Source organism: Pholis gunnellus (genome assembly GCF_910591455.1).
Source record: "Pholis gunnellus genome assembly, chromosome: 15".
In the NCBI taxonomy this organism is placed as follows: domain Eukaryota; kingdom Metazoa; phylum Chordata; class Actinopteri; order Perciformes; family Pholidae; genus Pholis; species Pholis gunnellus.
Genome location: NC_136542.1, coordinates 6,953,290 through 6,972,946, shown reverse-complemented (window position 1 = coordinate 6,972,946; position 19,657 = coordinate 6,953,290). Strand labels below are relative to the sequence as shown.

Sequence of the window (19,657 nt, the reverse complement as noted above, 5' to 3'; positions counted from 1 at the left end):
CTACCTGTTTTGGATTTATCCATTGATAGTGTAGCCGAGGTTTACTGTTGCGCCAATACTTTTACGATAATAATAAAATAATAAACACGGGGTTCCGTAATCTGCGCCAAGACGGCAGCAACTTTATTCACTTCTCCCACACTCTTTCCGTCTCATCCTCCACAATAAAAGCCCCAAACACATACACAGGAACACTGCTTCCTAGAGCTCTTAACGTGCTCAACATAATAGCTTAATAGTTTACCGAGGGCGGAGGTCTGCAAATCATATATGATTAGCCAACTGCAGGGAAAGCCGCTTGACAGCGACGCAATAGGATGTGGCGCACATTTTAGTTGACAAACTATTAAAACATTTTTTATTCTTGGCGGCGTGTCCAGCGGTGTTATCAGGGAGCCGCAACAGAGGGGATAAAAGGAAAGGCAATTCTTCACCAGTTTCTTTATTAGCGCTTCTACAGGGATGTACAGTTAACAGCTAGGTGACAGGACAGATCTGCATTAACTGATGTCACTACAGTTATGTTCCACTTCCACACTCATGCAGGATTTTTGCGGGCTGAAAAGATTGAAAAAAATAGAATTTTTCTCTCAACCTTGCCAGCTCCTTGTCGGAGTGTGTTCTTGTTGTTGGGAGCTGTAGATAACAGTTTAGTTGCAGGTCACACAGCTGGAGTGGAAGTAAAAGATGCATTGGTAACAGGAGAGGAGAGACTCAACAAAGTAAAGATTGGTTGGGCTACTAGCAGCGGTTACAGTAAGTGAGGTTGTGTAAACTGTGAGCGGCGATAAGGCAGCTGCTAACACTACAGAAAGGAAGTGACGAAACCGGTCATAGCACAAAGATGTACTGATGTGGATCTGGATGGGACATTACATAACATGCAGGGTACAGATGACAGATGCCTGGGGAGCGCACGGATTCCACACAAATACATACAAGACTACCAACAGCACCTCAGGATGTGGGTGGAACTTCATTACTGACCCACTTCTTTTTTCTTTTTTTTTTTGTGCCATGCAAATACAACATAACAGGCCTTTGTCCTAATATAACACCAGATATTACAAAGCTGAAGTCTCATGGAGCTGGTGAGTGTCAGAGGCACGGATAGGGAAGTTTACCTTTGTACTCTGGTGAGGTGAACACTCTAATTTAAGCGAGATTATCATAACTGGCGGGGACTTTGAGAGGGATGAGCCAGTTGCTGCACATCTGCTTTAAAAAGTGGTATTATTGCAGGATAAGAGTTGTGGTAAAATCCAGAAACAAATTTGAAACTTCATGATTTCAGTTTCTGTTGTCGCTGAAAGTGTCCACACGTTAGGAAGACTCGGGACTTTGAATCCATCTCCATCAAAATGCACAAGAACACTCAAAGGAAGAGTCTGACGTTTTGGGAAGTACGCTTAGTCGCCTTCTTCCCGAGAGTTGGATGAGTTTATTGGCGATGTTAGCTTTGCAAATGAATCGTTCTTTTTGAACAAACGCTTTTGTAGAGGAATGAGTTTACTTGATTTGCGGGAGTGACTCAAAAATGCGGCTATATTTAGTATCAATCTTCTCTTCCAACTCTCAGCAAGAAAGTGTATATTTCCTGAAATATCAAACTTTTCCTTTTGAGGGGGAAATTGAATGGTGAGTGTGCGTGGGAACTGTGTCAAACTTCCACTCTCATACACACACACACACACACACTGACGGGATGCAGAGAGTGAGGCTGAACGTTGCACAAAGGCATTCATCCAGTCGCCTGCTAATTAAGCCCCTGCGATTGGCTGAGCAGTGCTTAAAATCTCCACCCACACAGAGCTTTGACTGGTGCTCTCTCCGTCCGTCACGCTGCCTCGCCTGCTCGCTACTTTAAGAAGGAGTCGAGCTTTCGTGCGATGTTGTCGAAGGAGTCGTCGCCCATGTAGTCGATCTGGCCCGCTTCCCAGCGCTGCTTCCTCACCTCTGATGAAACCTTCTCTGGGGGAGGAGCAAAGGGTGCCTGGTTCTCCCTCAAATCCTCGTGAAGCTTACCCTGCTTGACAGACAAGAGGCAGAGAATGAATGGATCATAACATGGGACGGGAGCGATACTTTATAAGGACTGGTTTCCCCACATTCGGCCATGCTCGGCCGAACGCTCTTTTTCTACAGTTTGAGACACAAAACGGTTTCTTCAGGGGAGTCAAAGTGCAAACATGACATTTTGCAACACACTTTGCAGCAGATAAGAGTTTAGTTTCTGGATTCCTAGAGTAGAAGTAGCTACAGTCAATAAGTCGATACAAAATAAGAGATAACACAACAGAGTGCAGAGGAAGTAGAATTTTAAAATATTTGATGTAAACAGTGTTTCTGGTACGTTTTTTTCCACAAATATATAAGTTTTGTTTCAAAGGTTTAACTGCTAGACACAAGCTGTCTCATACTTCACTGAAAAAGTCCAGTCTCACTGCATGTGCACTGGAGACTTAAGTTTCCAAATAACACTTCTGTACACAGATAAATGTGAAAACAGTACTCTGGTGTGATGAAGAAATGCTTCTTAAATACTTAAAGTTGCTAGTTCTGATGAATCACAGGCTTCACCAAATCAATTTCAATGTGCCACTATCATGCAACTGCCACCCTAGGCCACTGTTCAGAAAATTGTGTCTCTTCAAATAATTCAAAATAAGTCCTAGATTTCAGGATTCACTTGGTATACAGATTTGTTTGTTTTTTTAAACTTCAGCCAGAGCTCAGCCCAAGACTTAAAGACTTTCTCCACGACGGGCCTGTATAAACTTGTGACGCAAGATGGCACAGCTTCAGGCAATTGGGCAAAGTTGCCACTTTTATTTTCTGACTAGCTCCATTTCAACGCTGCCCTGTTGTTACAACAGGCAGCGTGGCAACTTCCTGCTACTCTGTAGAAAGCTGAATAGTTGTTGGGAGGCACGGCACGCTGCAAGCTAGACGTGCAGTCAACAAACACTACGTTTGGCAACAGACTGCTGCTGAGGAATGTTTAACAAATCAACTTTTTCTTGTTATTGTGGGAACTAAAACTGGACAGTCCTCTTATCTGGAGTCATAAAAAGGCGGCACTTTCAACATAGTAGAGTTCACCGAGTAATTACACGTTTCGAAACGATCAGGACAAGACGATTAGGCAATCGGCTAAAAACACAATCGCACATCCTCGTTTATGTTTCGACACATGCATAGTCGCCACACTCACACACACACACACACACAAACATCTGCTGACGTACGTCCATGCTGGCGTCTACGAAGCCGCTGATGAATGGAGTTTCCCCGTATGCCTGCTGCAGTAAAGGCTGCACCGATTTGGCGTACAGCTGCCACCACAGGAGCAGGTAGTCGGGATGCAGCTGGCACTGGTCAGGGGACAGGGAGTGGCCTTTGACCTCGCCCGTCTGAGCGTCGTAGGAGTAGTTCCACGGCTTCACCTTTCCCAGGAAATGCACCACCTTGGCGTCACGGCCGTACCTGTGAAAGCACAGCGGGCGGCAAAGTGAGAGGCAGGAAAGAGTGCGAGAGAAACAAGAGAGTCTGCCGCTATTGGCAATCTACACGAAAGCTTGACAAATCACTTTGTGTGAAACGGGCCCCTAGGAGCTACAAAGTCCAATGACTAGAATGCAGTAAAGCCAGGCGATGTAAACCACTTCATTTGGGAGGTCAGTTTGAAGCATGATTAATTAAACCCAAACCCTCGACAGAACAGAAGGACACGTACAGTGCAGATTTAAATAAAACAAAGTTCACAAGTAGCTCCTCTGTTTTGAGGCAGGTTGTGGAAGAACGTGTGTTGTCCCTGCTCTACGTTTCAGCAGCCAGCCACACACACAGCCGCACACACATGCACACACACAAACACACAACCTTTGAACTGACCATGGATAAGCTTTAAGCCTCCTAACACACAAGCATTTCACAAGGACAGCTACAGAATCCGGGCAATAGGTCGGCTTCACATGAACATAGGACGAAACACTGGATACATCGATTGTGTGTGTGTGTGTGTGTGTGTGTGTACTGACTGTTTGAACGCTGGCAGGTAGGAGTAGATGGCGATACTGCTGAGGTTGTAGATGAAGGGGAGGTGTTTGGAAATGTCTTCCGTCGCCCAGGTGTTAAAGAAGCTGTTGAGAACCCCCTGATCTCCACCTGCAGACATGGACACACAAAAAATAAGCTTGAGACATTTGTCGAAATTAATTTGGGCTCAAGTAGAGCAAACCGAGACGCCAAACCAGAAGCTCTGGTTTGGCGTGTTAAGGTACAAAGTTAAAACAGTTATAGTCACGTGAGAATGATTCTGCAATGACATTTTTGAGCGATGGGGGATTCAAAGACATAAAAAAAACAGAATAAATGTTCTTTAATTCCAGTATTTACCATTTCTGACCTCTATTCTCTGGCTGCAGAAATCCCTCAGACACTATTACACACCTGGATGGTCAACACCACACACGCATTACATTCCCACAGACCATTTCCTATCTGTGATGTATAAATAGAAACTGAAAAGGAGCGTTGAGAACACTGTCACGGGACAGTGAATGACATCATACGGCAAAATCTTTGAACGCACTTATAGAACAGATGGCAGATGTATGCGACACATTGTCAACCGCAGACAAACTGCAAGGGGTGAGGTGACAGTGAGGGGACAAGGTTAGACCAGGCCAGAGCTCAGCTTAGGACATATATATAAAGTTGATATGAGTGTGTGTGTGTGTGTGTGTGTGTGGAGGGAGAAGGGTTGCAGGAGATTAATGGCATTATTTAGCACTAAACATCAGCATGTTAGCATCCTCATTATGAGCTTGTTAGCATGGTAATGTTAGCATTACCTGCCTCACAGAGCTGCTAGCGTGTCTGCAGACTCGTACTGTTGTTTTAGTCGAGAAGAAAGAATCTTAACGTAGCTTCGTGTTTTTTTTTCTGTTCTTAGTTTTTCTAAATTACTGCATCTTGGTATTTCCTCTTGGGGAAAAAAAAAAAAGAGACGGAAACATTCGGGTCTCACCGTCGAAGCTGCCGTTTTCGTTGCAGAACGTGAGCAGCTTCTCGTGCGTCTCATTGGACGGTCTGAAGACAAACACCCCGGAGTTGAAACAGTCGGGCCAACCAGGATCCGGCGCTGCAGACAGTTCCTCTCTCTCAAAGAGTTCATCTATATTTGACAGCACCTGAATACATTAGAATAAGATCTATTGAGTTTCATTCATCAAGATTATGATAGCAATTTGCAGAAGATGCAAAGATGCAGCAGCATGTGTTCATACTCAAAGACATTTGTCATGTAGCTGAAATATGTTGTCACTGTATGGATAGCAGATATAACATGAAAAAACATGAACAAATTAATTAAATATAGACTGTTTCATGTTGTGATCAAAGGACAATAAACAATACTACTTTTTTTTAACTATGAGGTGATTTGTCGTCGCCCCTCGTGTATGTTCTCTGCTGTTGTCGGGCGTTTTTGTCTCACCAGTGTGTCGGCGTCCATGAACACACACTTGCTGTAGTGTGTGAGACTCCAGCAGTGCAGTTTGGTGAATGTTACTCCCAGGTCTGGACGCTTCATCAGAGATAGATGAGCCGTATCGCCCGAGTCCATAATGTCCACCACTTGCACCTCGTCGAAAATGGAGCGAAGGGCGTCTCTGCAACACAGACAGTATGATTTGTGTCAGTGCGTGCATGTGTGTGTGTTCGATATTGACCTTTGACAATTTGTCCTGAGTTACCTGCAAGGTTCAGCAACATGAGGTCCTACGAGTGCGACCAGCTTCCTGGTTGTGTTGTGGTTTAGTAACGACTGGCCGAGAACCATTGCTCCCTTGGCGTAGCTGTCAGTTGTGGCCAGCGTCACAAAAGCTTGGTCTGCTTGGAGAAACACACAAACACTCATCAGCCATGTGACTGGCAGGTTATCTCATATATTACTTTTGTCAGGCCTACTTCCATCGATCAGCCTTTTAAATCAAGTCTCTTATTGGTTAAAACATTGGTGTATTGTGCATCATCTGAGAGATTAACCAGAGAACTTTGATTTGAATAGTTGCTATCAACATTTTGGGAAAAATGTAAGTTTGTCAAGAAAATGTATATTATAAAAAGCATTTTATTTGAATTCTGAAGGTGTCACAAATGGTAAATAGTAACCCAAGGAATGAGTGAAATCTGTGATGGGTTTGGTGAAATTGACAGATGCTATAGGCTCACAACAGCCTCATAACCAATAAATAATGAAAATTGATATAGCATGTGGGCAATTGTCACTGTTTTTTTTTTACTTCAAAAGATACTGTGCATCCTCACATCTGAGCAGTTATACTCACACTTGCTATTAATGTGAGTAAATCTCCTCAGATAGGAAAGAAAGCTACATTTCGTGGACTTTCCACCACCAACACTTGCCGCTCAAGCATCTGTGCCTCTGTCTCTAAATTGGACAGGAAACCACAATAAATCAAATGCACCTTTATCTGTTTTTTTTTCCCTCCACACCAAATCTGAACCATCACATCGAGTGTCCCGTCTCGTCAATCGTGTATAACCCGCCGCACCGGTACGAGTACGTCCAATTCAGCTGCAGGCCTCTTGTGTTGTGTGTGAAGTTCAGTGTCTGCTGGGTCCCCCCATGCATACATTAACAACAGCAGGGGGGGGACTGTGTTTGTGCACGAGTGACCGTTGGCCCAGAGCCAGCAGATAGTATTCATCAAGCTGAATGTGTGCGTTGTTTGGGGGCTTTTGTGAAACCTGATCGGAGAGGCAGTGTTGTGCGGTTGCTAGGGTCTGGTTGAAGGAACTTTAAAGTGACGATCATAAGAGGGTTAAGCCCGTCTCGCCCTTACGCCCATACAGGAAGCAGGAGCCGGGTTCCCACAGAGTTATCTGAGGCCTCACGAAGCCATATGACCTCTGGGTCCCACACGTCTGTGAAGATGTTAGCGACAATTTAATCTGTTATGAGGGTACCAATTTTAAAATATAATGCAGTAAATTCATGAGTAATATATGAAAATATACATTTATATAGGCTAGAGCATATTCTACAGTCAAATGTATTGTTCTATTGCATGTAAAAGTGTCCATTAAGGACATTATGGTTTTCTGTATGTAATTTCATGTTAATATGATACGTACTCTCTATTTGTGCCTATAGTTACTGTAATCAATCCTTTATTACCATATGGAGTAGTTTTCATAGTTATTCTTATCTAGGAAACACATTTATAGTAATACACTATAAACGGTGTGACACTAGAGGCCTCTACAGTATTAGAAAAAAACAAAAACTTCAAGGCCACACACTGCACGTCCGCACTGTCAAGTTAATAAAAGACCCCGCATTAACCCAGGAAGTAAATAGTGTCTTCTTTAAAAAATAAAAGCATACATGAGCTATGGAACCAAGTTTACTGTTAAAAACTGTAAAATAATTATTTAATCGTTTGGTCTGGCAAATTGTGAAAGGGGACAATCGCTGAAGCTGAAGGTCTTCGAAACCTTTTTGTCCGGTCAACAGTCAACTTAGCAAATATTCACATTTGAAAAGCTACAACCAGTTAATGTTTGGCATTATTATCTGAAAGAATGACCTAAAATCCATTATCACATTTTTTCAGATTCATTTTTTGACGATCGACCATATTGGCTAATTGTTTAAGCTCATTTTTAAGCTAATTTTATTAATTAATTAATTAATATAGATATATATGAACCATGTAAATAAAATATAAAATGAAATAATCGGAATAAAATTCTGAGATATAGATTTCAGGGCTCCTACGATGAACGGGCCTCAACATTATGTGTCAATACAGATGTCAACTTAAAAGAAAAGCTCGACATTTTCGGAGATAAGAAAATCAATACCACTCACTCTCAGCTGATTTTCAGTCTATATGCTAAACTACTCTAATCAGCTACAATACACACTGGCCTAATCATCAATGATGGTGACTTTACAGGGGACGAATCAGGCTTCAAGGTTAGAGCTCGACAAATATCCACCGATATCATCTTATTCGATTTATTGGTAGCAGTAAAAATGAGTTACAAGAAATGAAGGTCATTTACAAAAAGTGATAAGTTGATAAGATCGTTTTTCAGCCGTATATTGTCCCATTATCTTGGTCACGTGTTCATCAGATTTTTTTTAAACTCTCTAATATTGGTAGACCAATCTGTCTTGGTTGTGCTATAAAAACTGTTAAGAGTAGAGCAAAGCTAAATAAATATGTTATTCTAAGGAAATATTACATTTTCTTTTCTTAACACAATTCTCCTTTTTGAATTTTAGCTTTTTGAAACTCAACTCTAGTTGCATTCAAACGCGTCAACTTTGAAACTAGTAACCGGATGTGCTCTTTTTGATTACCGAGAGCTTTACTTTGATCCAACCCGCCGCATCAACTCATCAAATCCAACGCATATAAAACCTTCAAATGGCCGCAGCACATATAACATAACTGCCATTAACGATTAAAAGCCATGGCCTTATTAATGTCCGCATGCCAGAAGCAGAGAGTGTTGCAGAGGACGGATTTATTTGCAGCGTCTGATAAAATAATTCGCGATATTTTGAGAGAAGAGGGCAGTTCTCGCAGCCCCGATCCGGTGCAGAGTGGCCTGGTTCCGGTGTCAGTGTGGCGGATGCAAGTGTCGGCGGAGCCCCGGAGGTTCTTACCCGACATGGTGTGCAGAGGAGAGTCTACCCGGGGTGCGGAGGTCGTGATGGGGCAGACAGAGGGTTTGCACTGCGTAGCGCACAAACTCAGCAGCTGGGAGCAGTCCAACACAGGAATTAAGCCCCACATTTTCCGGGTCATGTGACCAGTGACAGCCGACACGCCCTCTGCGTGTAGCCTATACATCACCAATACCACAGTGATGAGACGCTCACATTTGACCTTTAGTAAAAGTGCGGACATATTAGCATGAAAATGTACTATGATACCAAAAGTAAAAGTACTCGTTATGCGGAACGTCCCAGACAAATATGTATTATTGTATTATAATTATTGATGCACAATGTGTACAACACTTTAATGTTGCAGCTGGTAAAAAAATCTCATTTTAACTTTATATCTTGCTGGTTTGCTTAATTAATATATATTTTTAAAGTGCGTCATCATTTATTTGTTGATTATATTTTGTATTAATATTCTAAATCAGCACAGTAAGTGGCCCAGCTATAGCTGTGAGATTAATGTAGTGGAATTAAAAAATAACATATTTTCCCTCTGAAATGTAGAGGAGTAGTAGTAGCATATACCTGAAGCTGAACTTTTACTTGTAACTGTGTATTTCTACAATGTAGTATTAGTACTTTTACAAGTGCAGGGTCTGCAGACTCATGTGAATATGTGAATGTCTCCTGGTGGGATGACTAACCACTTGTATCAGAAGATGAACTTGTTAGAATCAGAAATTAGTGATGTTCGATTACAATCTGAATTTTGTTTTTAAAATGAATTAAGTTTAAGTTGTCAGCAAATACTGTTAACATACTGTGTGCCCTGCTTCAGTTTAAGAACTGGACTGTATGGCAACATGCAGCAGGATGACCTTTACTTGGCTGCACTACTTTTTGCAGAAAAACAGGAAGATCTCCTTTACTTCATCAGCTTGTGACAGCACTGCCTCTGAGTGGTCGTGACTTCAAATTACAGCTGAATGAAGCGTCAAAGGCTTATAACCAAACAAGGAAGTGCAGGTGGGTGTGGGGATGGTCACACACAGCTATTATTACATTCAATATAAATACTCCATATACTCCAATACCTCCATTTTATTTTAGTAGAAGCGATATATCTACTATTAGAACACGTAACAGCAACGTGTGTCTATGTCAACAATATTTTAGACTATAAACTCATAAAGAAAATTCATATTTACTATCACAAAATGTCTAAGCTCAGTGCTAGAGAAGAAATATTTGCAGCATTATTGTGTGTATGCATGCTTGTGCTGCAAGTTTGTGTGGTTTTCTACTCTCCTTCCTGCGCATGTGTGCCAAAGTGAATAATGCAAGAGGCTTATGAGAAAGTCTTTGGCCGACTGTTACATATTTACACCAACAACTGATCCTGGCTCAGGGTCCACAACCCAAAACTGTGGCTGGTACGCCAACAACAGGAGGTGGAGCGCTTGCCTCAGACCGGCGATTATAGGAGAGGGTAACCGGAGATCACCTCAGAGTGAAACATGGGCCGATCAAGTGTCTGGTGGGGAGATAGAAAGATGGAGTCTTTGTGGATCCAGAGGCTAAAAAAAATTTGATTCCGTATAAGTTTGTAGTGAATGGGTGTAAACATGTCTTTAGTATGTTTGTCTGATCCAAGAGAGAAACATTTTGCACAGTCTTGTGTCTTGGTTTCGGCTGGTTATGGGACTGTGTGTGCCTTTTTGAGCGGTGGTGGAGGTGAAGGGAGAGGCTGACAGGTACGCACAGAGAAAAGGACGGGAGGTAAAAAAAAGAACACAAGAGGAGAGAAGTGAAAGAAAGCGGCCCAAAACTCTGCAGCAAGCTGATTTTCTACTTTGGACTGGCCCTGCTCCGGACTCTAAGCCCATCAGCCTGCCTGGGACTGAATGTAAGCTCCTTACTACTATTGCTTCCTTACATTACAGTTTGACTATTTTAAAAGACAGGCCAACTTTGCTGCATGAAGTACAGTTGTCAAACTAGCGCTACAGACGTTTCCTACCCTAAACAGGTCAAGATACACAGATTTAGGAAGAGCATCACAAGCATTTTTTAAGACATGAAGGCAAAGAGACAATAAAACAATAAAAGCGTGATCTGCTGCAGTTTCGTTGCAGTAAAGTGCCAGTGTTGCTGTGTAGTGGGGGCAGTTTAATCTAAGTGATGCAGTTGGCTGTGTGTCTCAGGTTACAGGGCTTTGTGTGGCAAAGATGCAAAATGTGTGCATGGTCCGTGAAAGAACCTGTGGCACCTGTGGTATCAATCTAAGTCTGTGCAAGAAAGTGTGTGAACATGCCACACACGTTATTTAATTGGCCTTGTTAGTGTTTTTATTTGAATGTGTTTGGTATGTTTTTTTATCCTCTCTTCCTGCTGTCTCCACAACATGTGTTTTAGTGTTTAACTTTTCATGCTTTCTAGATGCACTGCAGTCATTGCAAATCAATTGCCCTGAAGAGACAAACAGGTGAACGTCTTAATGTGATGACACAGCTGAGGTGTTAACTGTTAACTGTCTACGCCTGTCACAGGGTCCAGAAAGGCCAAAGGTCCATTCTGCTATGCCTCTCCTTAGTGGCTCCTCCTAGGTGAGATAACCAGCTCTCCAGCCTCTCTGGGATCCAGCTTCCGCTCTTCCTGAAGCCTCGCAGAGATCTGGAGGACTCGACTCGTGCAGCCAGTCCAGAGGGATCAGCACCGAAGAGGCTTATAACTCAAGAGAGGACTAACGGGAAACTTTTATGAAGGTACTTGTCTCTGTCTGTCAAGCAAAGAACCAAAAGGATACTTTACTGTAAAATGCTAATACCTCGGCGGGGGTAATAAAAAAAGCCTAAGGTGTGTGAATGTGCCTGTATGTGTGTGTGAAAAGTCGGTGCAGAGTAAAGAAATGCCAGTGAGAAGTCACAAGGCTTTACCCTGGACAAATTCCAGTAAATAACCTGACACTTCTGTATTGTTCTTCCACCTTTATCCCATCTCTGGTGTCAAACTCAGCTTTTGTTAGTTCTGTTTCTGTAGTTAAATGATTTCTCTATGTTTGCAGCGTTCAAATTAAGCTTTGTTAAGTCGACATATTGATCAATCTGGCAAAACCAGCTCCTACTTTGTGTCCAGTGTGATCCAGAACTCTGTGTGTGTGTGTGTGTGTGTGTTTTTCAGGTACACAAAGCAGAAGCTACAATGGAGAGTCATGTCACACAGATTTCCAGAGATGACCTGGAGGATCTCAGAGATGCCTTTAATAGAATTGGTCAGTTCCACACTCACACACACACACACACACACCTAACCTAATCCTACAGTTGTATTGACAGGAATCTAAGTAGGACATTAACAGCTGACAATAAAGCATGACTCTTACACAAGATATTTTTATCGCCTTGGGTTGTTCAGTGTTCGTACTTTGTGTTTGAGGCATTTCCAGATGTAATAATGAGACGTTGCTAGATTTTATCAGTTTATCATCATCATAAGTGTATAGATGCTGATAACAGTGGGCAACATTCATTCGTCACATTCCTATATGATGCACAAATACAAAGCACAGTAGATTAAACAAGTAAAGAGGGTGAGTCAGAGATTTTGAAATGTTGAAATGACCTGACATGTAACTGTAAAGTCAAAAGCTCTTGAAAGAAATGTGGCGCTCATTATAAGTTAAATGGAGACATTGTTTCATTGGTACACTTCCAATTAGATTCATTACAATGAATTGCTAGAGTTGTGGTCATGTTAGCTGAGGTAAAACTAGTTTTTGATCATTGCCAGGTGTGTTGATGAACATATAAAAACTGGACAGTGCATGTATCATAATAAAGGCAACGTTACAGTTGAATGGTTTATCATGTTGTGAGCGTCAAACTTTTTAATGTGACAACTTGTATTTGTGTGAGGATGGTTTAAGCAGAAAGGGCAACGAGTTAAGTCAATTATTAGATTTGATATCAGATCAGATCTTTTATTAAGACATGAACTATTTGCAATGTTTATGTACTACTGGTTTTCATCTCTGTACAGTTGAAACAGCATCAGTGTTTTCATCAATGACTACCTTTTGTTTCTTAGTTTAGTGTATTAGCATGCTGAAGTACAGTTAAGGCCAATTGGATGTCATTTGTTTTGTAAGTATTTACTCATAAACCAGAGGATGATATCAATTAAGGATTTGACCTGACGTGACACTAAGTGACAGGCTCAACAAAGTCCACAAAGACCATAAATGTCTGCACTAGTTTGCAATGTAATACATATGACAGTTATGGAGATATTTCCCTCTGAACCACAAATGTAAAACCTCAACCGTGGGGACCATGAATGTCTGAAGAGAATCTCTGCAATAGTTGTTGAGATTTCGGTCTAGACGGAAAAAAATCTGTTCACAATTTTGTATCCGTCCTTTGTCTTCCTAATTCTCACAACTCATGTTCACACTAAGGAAAGACCATATGATGACTTTGTCTCATTTTGGGGGATCACAAGCCCAAAAATCCTGTTTAGTGCACAGCAGCTCAGCTGAAGGCAACAATTTGACATATATGAAGAACAAAGTTTTATTTGGTTTTAAATGGAGCAGTAATTATACGCAATAAAACACAACTAGCTTTATTCTCCCGATAATACGTACCAAATTACACACAAATTATTATTAAATTAAATGATTAGGAAACTACAGACCTCAATAAAGCATTATCAGTCTTTTGTTTGTCCTTGTCCCTGCGCGCAATATTTCCAAATAAATATTATGCTCATCATTTTAATATTAATATTTGGAGAGCAAATTGACTCATTGTATATGTTTGCGTTTCTCTCTGTGTCTATTTGTGTTCAGATATTGATAACAGCGGCTTCGTGAGCGACTTTGAGCTCCAGGAGCTGTTCAGAGAGGCGCGTTTCTCCCTGCCGGGGTACAAAGTGCGAGAGCTCATCGAGACCTTCATCGCCGGAGACACCAACAAGGACGAGAAGATCAGCTTTGAGGAATTTGTTTCTGTAAGTTGTGGATGCAGTTTGCGAGCAAAAGAAGTACAACTTAGTCATCAAAAGCGCGCATTGGAGTAACGCAGCCTGTCCATGTTCAGATCTATCAAGAACTGAAGAGCAAGGAGTTCAGCGAGACGTTTAGGAAAACCGTCACGAGGAGAGATGGGATCCGTTCCTTCGGAGGAATGTCAGGAAACTCCAGCGAGGGAACGCAGCACTCCTACTCTGGTGTGAGAGAGTATGCATTGTGTGTGTCGTTGTTGTTGTGTGTATATCATGCCTTATGTTGATTTTCTTCATTTTGATTGCTGTGATCTCGGTGTGCCAAAAAGTGTGGCTCTCTGTGACTATATCATGTGTGTGTGTGTGTAGATGAGGAGAAGGTGGCATTTGTCAACTGGATTAACAAAGCCCTGGCAAAAGACAAAGACTGCCAACACCTGCTGCCCATGAACCCTGACGATGAAAGCCTCTTCACCTCTGTTCGTGATGGCATCCTGTTATGGTAACACACACACACACACACACACACGGACGAATCTGAGATTACACACATCTGAAATGACTCACTCACAGTCCTTGTTCTCCTTCAGCAAAATGATCAACCTGTCTCAGCCTGACACCATTGACGAAAGAGTCATCAACACTAAGAAACTTGCCACTTTCACAATGACGGTGAGTAGTAAATCCACAACACTTATAACACACATACACTGCAAAATACTAAGAAATGTGTCATGCATGCTAGCGTGCTCGTTTGCGCTCTGGCGGAGAGTTAATTGACTAGCTCGATAGCTATTAGCTTTTTCACCAGACTATTTCATGGCTGCTTACTGTGAGGTTGCAGGCAACCAGCTAAGGCTCCAGAAATTGTAGTTTTTAAAAAATATATATTTAATGAGTAATGGACAGAGCCAGGCTAGCTATTGCCCCCCCTAGTGAGCTATTTCCCCCTGTTTCCAACTTCATACTGAGCTGACAAAAGTGAGAATGGTGTCAATCCTCTCATCTAACGCTCTGCAAAAAAGCAAATGTAGGTATTTACCAAAAAAATCAAGCATTACTTCTAACAAGAATTTATAAAGGGCAGGAAACTAAGAAACACAATTTGTATCTCACTAACTCGTTAAAAGGAAACTAGACATAGCTACATGTATTTTATTTTATTGAGCAGTTAACCAAATATGTCCTATATGATTGTACATGATTGTAGTACTGTATATATGGATGTCAACTAAGACAGTAACAGTTATAAGTGTAGCCCGAAACAATAGATTGGTCTTTCAACAAGGTTGCACTGTGTGCAATACCATCTTGTAATATATTAACTTATTACTACATCATGTATTATATCTATTCTGTAAATGTCTCCTCTGTGGAGAAGGCAGGAAAGAACAGTCACATATTTGTCCTTTTTTTATAACTTGATGTTGTTGTTTAATAAGTTAGTTATTATTTTGGAGAACTCGGGCCACAGCCTTTTATTTTGGTGAGCTGGTACAACAATACCTAGGACATTTCTGATTTTGAGCAAAAATGAACATGTCGATCCATAATTTGTAGGAGAATCTGGTCCTAGCACTGAACTCAGCTTCATCGATCGGCTGTACGGTGGTGAGCATTGACGCCCATGATCTGATGGCTGGGAAACCCCACCTGGTTCTGGGCCTGCTCTGGCAGGTTATCAAGGTCGGCCTCTTTGCTGAGATAGAAATCAGCAGGAACGAAGGTCAGTTCACACACACGCACACACGCACACAAGGTATATTTTATAGAGAGTTTCAAACTAATGGCCTGTGTGTCTTCAGGTCTGATTGGCCTTTTGACAGATACGGAGAATCTGGACCATCTGCTGTCTCTCTCCCCTGAGGAGCTGCTGCTCCGCTGGGTCAACCAACATCTACGCAACGCTGGAACAAACACCATCAGCAACTTCAGCGATGATATTAAGGTCCTCCTCAGAAAACACACACACACACACAGACACACACACATTTACACAAAACAGGTGTGTAATCCCTTTTTGTATTGTACCACTGTAGGACTCTCGAGCCTACTTCCACCTGTTGAACCAGATTGCTCTCCAAGAGGAGCAAGACTACAAAAGGAGCGTCAAAATCGACATGAGCACCATTAATGTGAGTCAGTTTATTTTAATATCACAAAGAAAAGCTGATGAGTTGGAAAACGTCAAATCTCTCTGTTCTATTATCCTACAGATATAAATTACACTAAATATAGGGACCTTCCCATTGGATTCTGGCATGATTATATGTACGTAGTGTCATGCACACGTGTCTGTTGTATGTGTATGTGAAGGAGCGTGATTTGGACCGAAGGGCTGAGATGATGCTGCGGCAGGCGGCCCGGCTGGACTGCAGACAGTTTGTTACTCCTCATGACGTCACATCTGGGAACAGCAAACTCAACTTGGCTTTTGTGGCCAACCTGTACAACACGCATCCTGGTGTGCAGAAGGCTCAGATCAATGGCGGCAACGGCGTAGGAACTGCACACATAGAGCGTGAGACACCGATTTTGTCCAATATTAGACTGCATCATACCACGGTCTTGGGGCTGCTCATTGCATCACATGAAATACTGGCATGCACACTCATGCCAGAATGCTTATCATATTGTAAATGTACAGAGAACTGATTTGAATAAAAGCCCAAAGGTCATAAACACAATAAAAAGCCCAAGTAAGTAAATATGTCAGGTTTAGTTATGCCAACCATAAAACCATATCTACCTTACAAAATCTACCGCTGGACTTAAAACATTCCTACCAGGTGACAGTTGAACAGCTGGTTGACAACGTGATGTGATTGTTTTTCATGTCTTCATGTCTTTCCAGCTGAGTCCAACGAAGAGAAAACATTTAGAAACTGGATGAACTCTCTGGGCGTTTCTCCGCATGTCAACCACTTGTTCTGGTATGTCATCAGATACGCATCAATGTGATTAACCTTATCAAGGACAAGGGATGGAAACTTTATGCCTCCATTTACCTATTTATGGGCTGCACCATTACAACCAGTAATGAGAGTCATCTGGGCAATTAATAAATCAGGGGAGCAACATCAGTGTCCTCTTTCAATACTAACATTTAAAATTGGCTATTATTTAGTTACCTATTTATTTACTTACCTTTTATTTACATTTATTTTATTAAAATGATCTTCTGCTCTTGTGAGTATATGCATTGTTTTCTTTGCTCTTACTTTCTAGACTTCTTTTTGAAGTTGCCATATCAATAAAAGTTCTTATCTTTATTAATATTATGACAGTACAAAGTATTCTGCTGGTAGACTGGTGCCTTGCTCAAGGGTTATATAGCTGAAATGTTATTACTTCACTTTCTGTGCACACATTTTTCTCTGTAGCAGTTTACCCCTTTAGACTTCAAAGCTGTAATGTCCCAATTGTCATAAAAGTGTCATAAACAGCTGTTATAGACAGGATTTAAAAAGATCTGAAGTTGAGTCCATGTGCATGTGGTAGAGGCATATTGGATCCCACAATTGATTTATTGGACCAGAAGTAATCAAATGTAAACAGACTGGCCTAAGCCTGTAAAATATGCACAAAGTGTTAAACGCCAACAAGAACCCCATTTTTAGTGCACAAGCCTGAAAATGACATGCTCAAAATAAAGTGACTCTCTTTGTTAATTAGAGTAAGTTGATACTGAACCAGATTTAGCATAGTGTAAATATATTTTGTTCACCTCTTTAATTCAATGGTTCATTTCTGCATGCGCCCCAGTGCAGTGATACCCTATTTTTTTCCTCACTGTCTTGTGTGTTTTCTCTTACAGGGACCTGTGTGATGGTTTGATCATCATGCAGCTTTATGAGAAGGTTAATGTGCCGGTGAACTGGAAGAAAGTCAACAACCCACCTTATCCTGTCCTGGGGGCCAATATGAAGAAGGTGTCCACACTAAAGGAATAGAAAGAAACATTTTAACGATAAAAATAAAAGGAAAGTAATATCGTATTTCCTCTCATGTCTCAGCTGGAGAACTGTAACTATGCTGTGGCGCTGGGCAGGGATGTAGCTCATTTCTCTCTAGTCGGCATCGGAGGACAAAACCTGAACGAGGGGAGCCGATTGCACACCCTGGCGCTGGTCTGGCAGCTGATGAGGAGGTACATGCACCGGTCAAAGATGTGGGACATAACAATTTTGTTGGTTTGGATGCAATGGCTCCTTGTATAATTTGAGTTGTCTCTCGTGCTTGTTATCCTCCAGGTACACAGTGTTGGTTTTGTCAGATCACGGTGATGGTGATAAGGTTGGAGATCAGATCATCCTCAACTGGGTCAATGTCACCTTGAGCCACAAACGAAAGGACACACAGATCAGCAGCTTCAGGGTATGTGTGTGTGTGTGTGTGTGTGTGTGTGTGCGTCTGCTTGTGTGAATACATGGTGTATATGAGTAAACACATTTGCATTGGACCCTGTTTCCCTGTTTTCCGCAGGACAAACTGATCAGCACCAGTCTGCCAGTGATTGACCTGATCGACGCCATCGCTCCCGGTACCGTCAAGTGGAACATGGTGAAGAGAGCAGAGAGAGGAGTGCTGAAGGATGCTGATAAACTCAACAACGCAAAGTAAAAGACAAAATCTCAACTGTTTTGTTTCCCCCCCCCCTTCCCTGCATCTTTGTATTTGTCACTCGATCATCTTCTCGTCTCTCTTTCTGCTTCTCTCCCAGGTATGCGATCTCATTGGCTCGTAAGATCGGAGCTCGTGTCTACACGCAGCCGGAAGATTTGGTGAAAGTGAATCCCAAGATGGTGCTGACGCTGTTCGCCTCCCTCATGGGCCACGGTTTGAAAAAGGCCAACCGCTGAAACAGACAGGAACCAGCCACCTGGAAACCAACCACCAATACACATTTCATTTCTGTGCGCTTTTCATTCCCCCCCCCCCCTATGTTTTTCTCATCAATGTATTTTTTTCTTCTTTAACCTTTAACCTGTGATCAGAGACACTGTGTTATTCTCTGTTTCTCTTTTCATGCAAACAATAAGCGTACTTAAATCATTTCTCATCAGCATTAGCATTTGTTTGTTGCCTGTGATTTTACAGAGCAAGCTCCTAATTGTTCTTTTCTGTATCATATTTGATAGTGCATGACATCTGTTTACTTATTCTGCTATATGAATAGAATAGGAGATACCGCAGAAGGAAAAGCAGAATCACACACACACCTATCCTTTTTATCTGTAAATGTTGTGCATTGAATATTGCTATTTAATTATTAAAGATAATCTATTAAATGTAACCAGCGACCATGTATGTGTTGTTTCTGGTTAAATAAAGAAGAAAATCAATAGACTCATGTAGATTTAGAGATACTGAGCTACTTTTTAGGACAACATAAAGGGGAGCATTGGATGTGATACTATAGTGTCTCAAAAATGTGGAAAGCTAAAAAATAGAATTATGCTATAAAGTGCACAAATATCTTCTCTTCTCTTTGGTGACAGGGTCAGTATATCTGCAACACACTCAAACGTGATTTTGAACACAACTTAAACTAAACTAAAAAGTAGCCTATGTATGGTGATGGAAAGTGTACAATTTTGAGGTACTTTACTTGATTAATTCAATTTTCTTCTATATATTATAACTCATTTCAGAAGGAAACATTGTATTCCAAGGCTTTTGTTACAAAATACTTTACAGATCCAGATTACTAATACAACAATATTTATCAACAAATGAATTAAGTATATAAAACCACCCCACCGTTTCTATCTGCAACATAACAAATATGCTTACACATCAATAAATTAGTGCCTATTACAATATATGAATAGAATATTACCTGAATATGACCATTCTGCAGAGTGAATACTGGTACTTTTACTTGTACTTTTCCCTAAATAAAACGCCTGTGTACGTCTTCCACCCCTGTACTTTATT

At 41.4% G+C, this 19,657-nt stretch overlaps 2 protein-coding genes across 2 annotated transcripts; one reads left to right on the top strand and one right to left on the bottom strand.

Moving 5' to 3' along the window:
* Window positions 1-124: 124 nt before the first annotated feature.
* On the bottom strand, window positions 125-8,852 carry LOC306707701 (glycogenin-1-like; the record flags this gene model as incomplete). The annotated part of the gene is made up of 7 exons (XM_079175270.1): window positions 125-2,026; window positions 3,249-3,486; window positions 4,041-4,167; window positions 5,033-5,195; window positions 5,501-5,675; window positions 5,760-5,895; window positions 8,711-8,852. The coding sequence occupies 7 exons, from the start codon at window positions 8,850-8,852 to the stop codon at window positions 1,859-1,861; spliced, it is 1,149 nt and encodes a 382-aa protein (XP_079031396.1). The 3' UTR covers window positions 125-1,858.
* A 2,502-nt stretch (window positions 8,853-11,354) lies between these two features.
* On the top strand, window positions 11,355-19,642 carry LOC306707007 (plastin-1-like). The gene is made up of 16 exons (XM_079174278.1): window positions 11,355-11,478; window positions 11,894-11,984; window positions 13,563-13,723; window positions 13,813-13,942; window positions 14,087-14,219; window positions 14,308-14,389; window positions 15,278-15,443; window positions 15,523-15,665; window positions 15,757-15,852; window positions 16,034-16,238; window positions 16,572-16,650; window positions 17,535-17,649; window positions 17,734-17,867; window positions 17,971-18,094; window positions 18,203-18,336; window positions 18,441-19,642. Exons 1-16 carry the CDS (start codon window positions 11,473-11,475, stop codon window positions 18,577-18,579), a joined length of 1,938 nt encoding a protein of 645 aa, XP_079030404.1. The 5' UTR covers window positions 11,355-11,472; the 3' UTR covers window positions 18,580-19,642.
* The last annotated feature ends 15 nt before the right edge of the window (window positions 19,643-19,657 follow it).

Bases quoted from the DNA above. Each gene is read 5' to 3' on its own strand.
- LOC306707007 (XM_079174278.1), top strand. The intron at 16,239-16,571 runs GTGAGACACCGA...ATGTCTTTCCAG, and splicing joins AGGAACTGCACACATAGAGC to CTGAGTCCAACGAAGAGAAA. The intron at 18,337-18,440 runs GTAAAAGACAAA...CTTCTCTCCCAG, and splicing joins GATAAACTCAACAACGCAAA to GTATGCGATCTCATTGGCTC.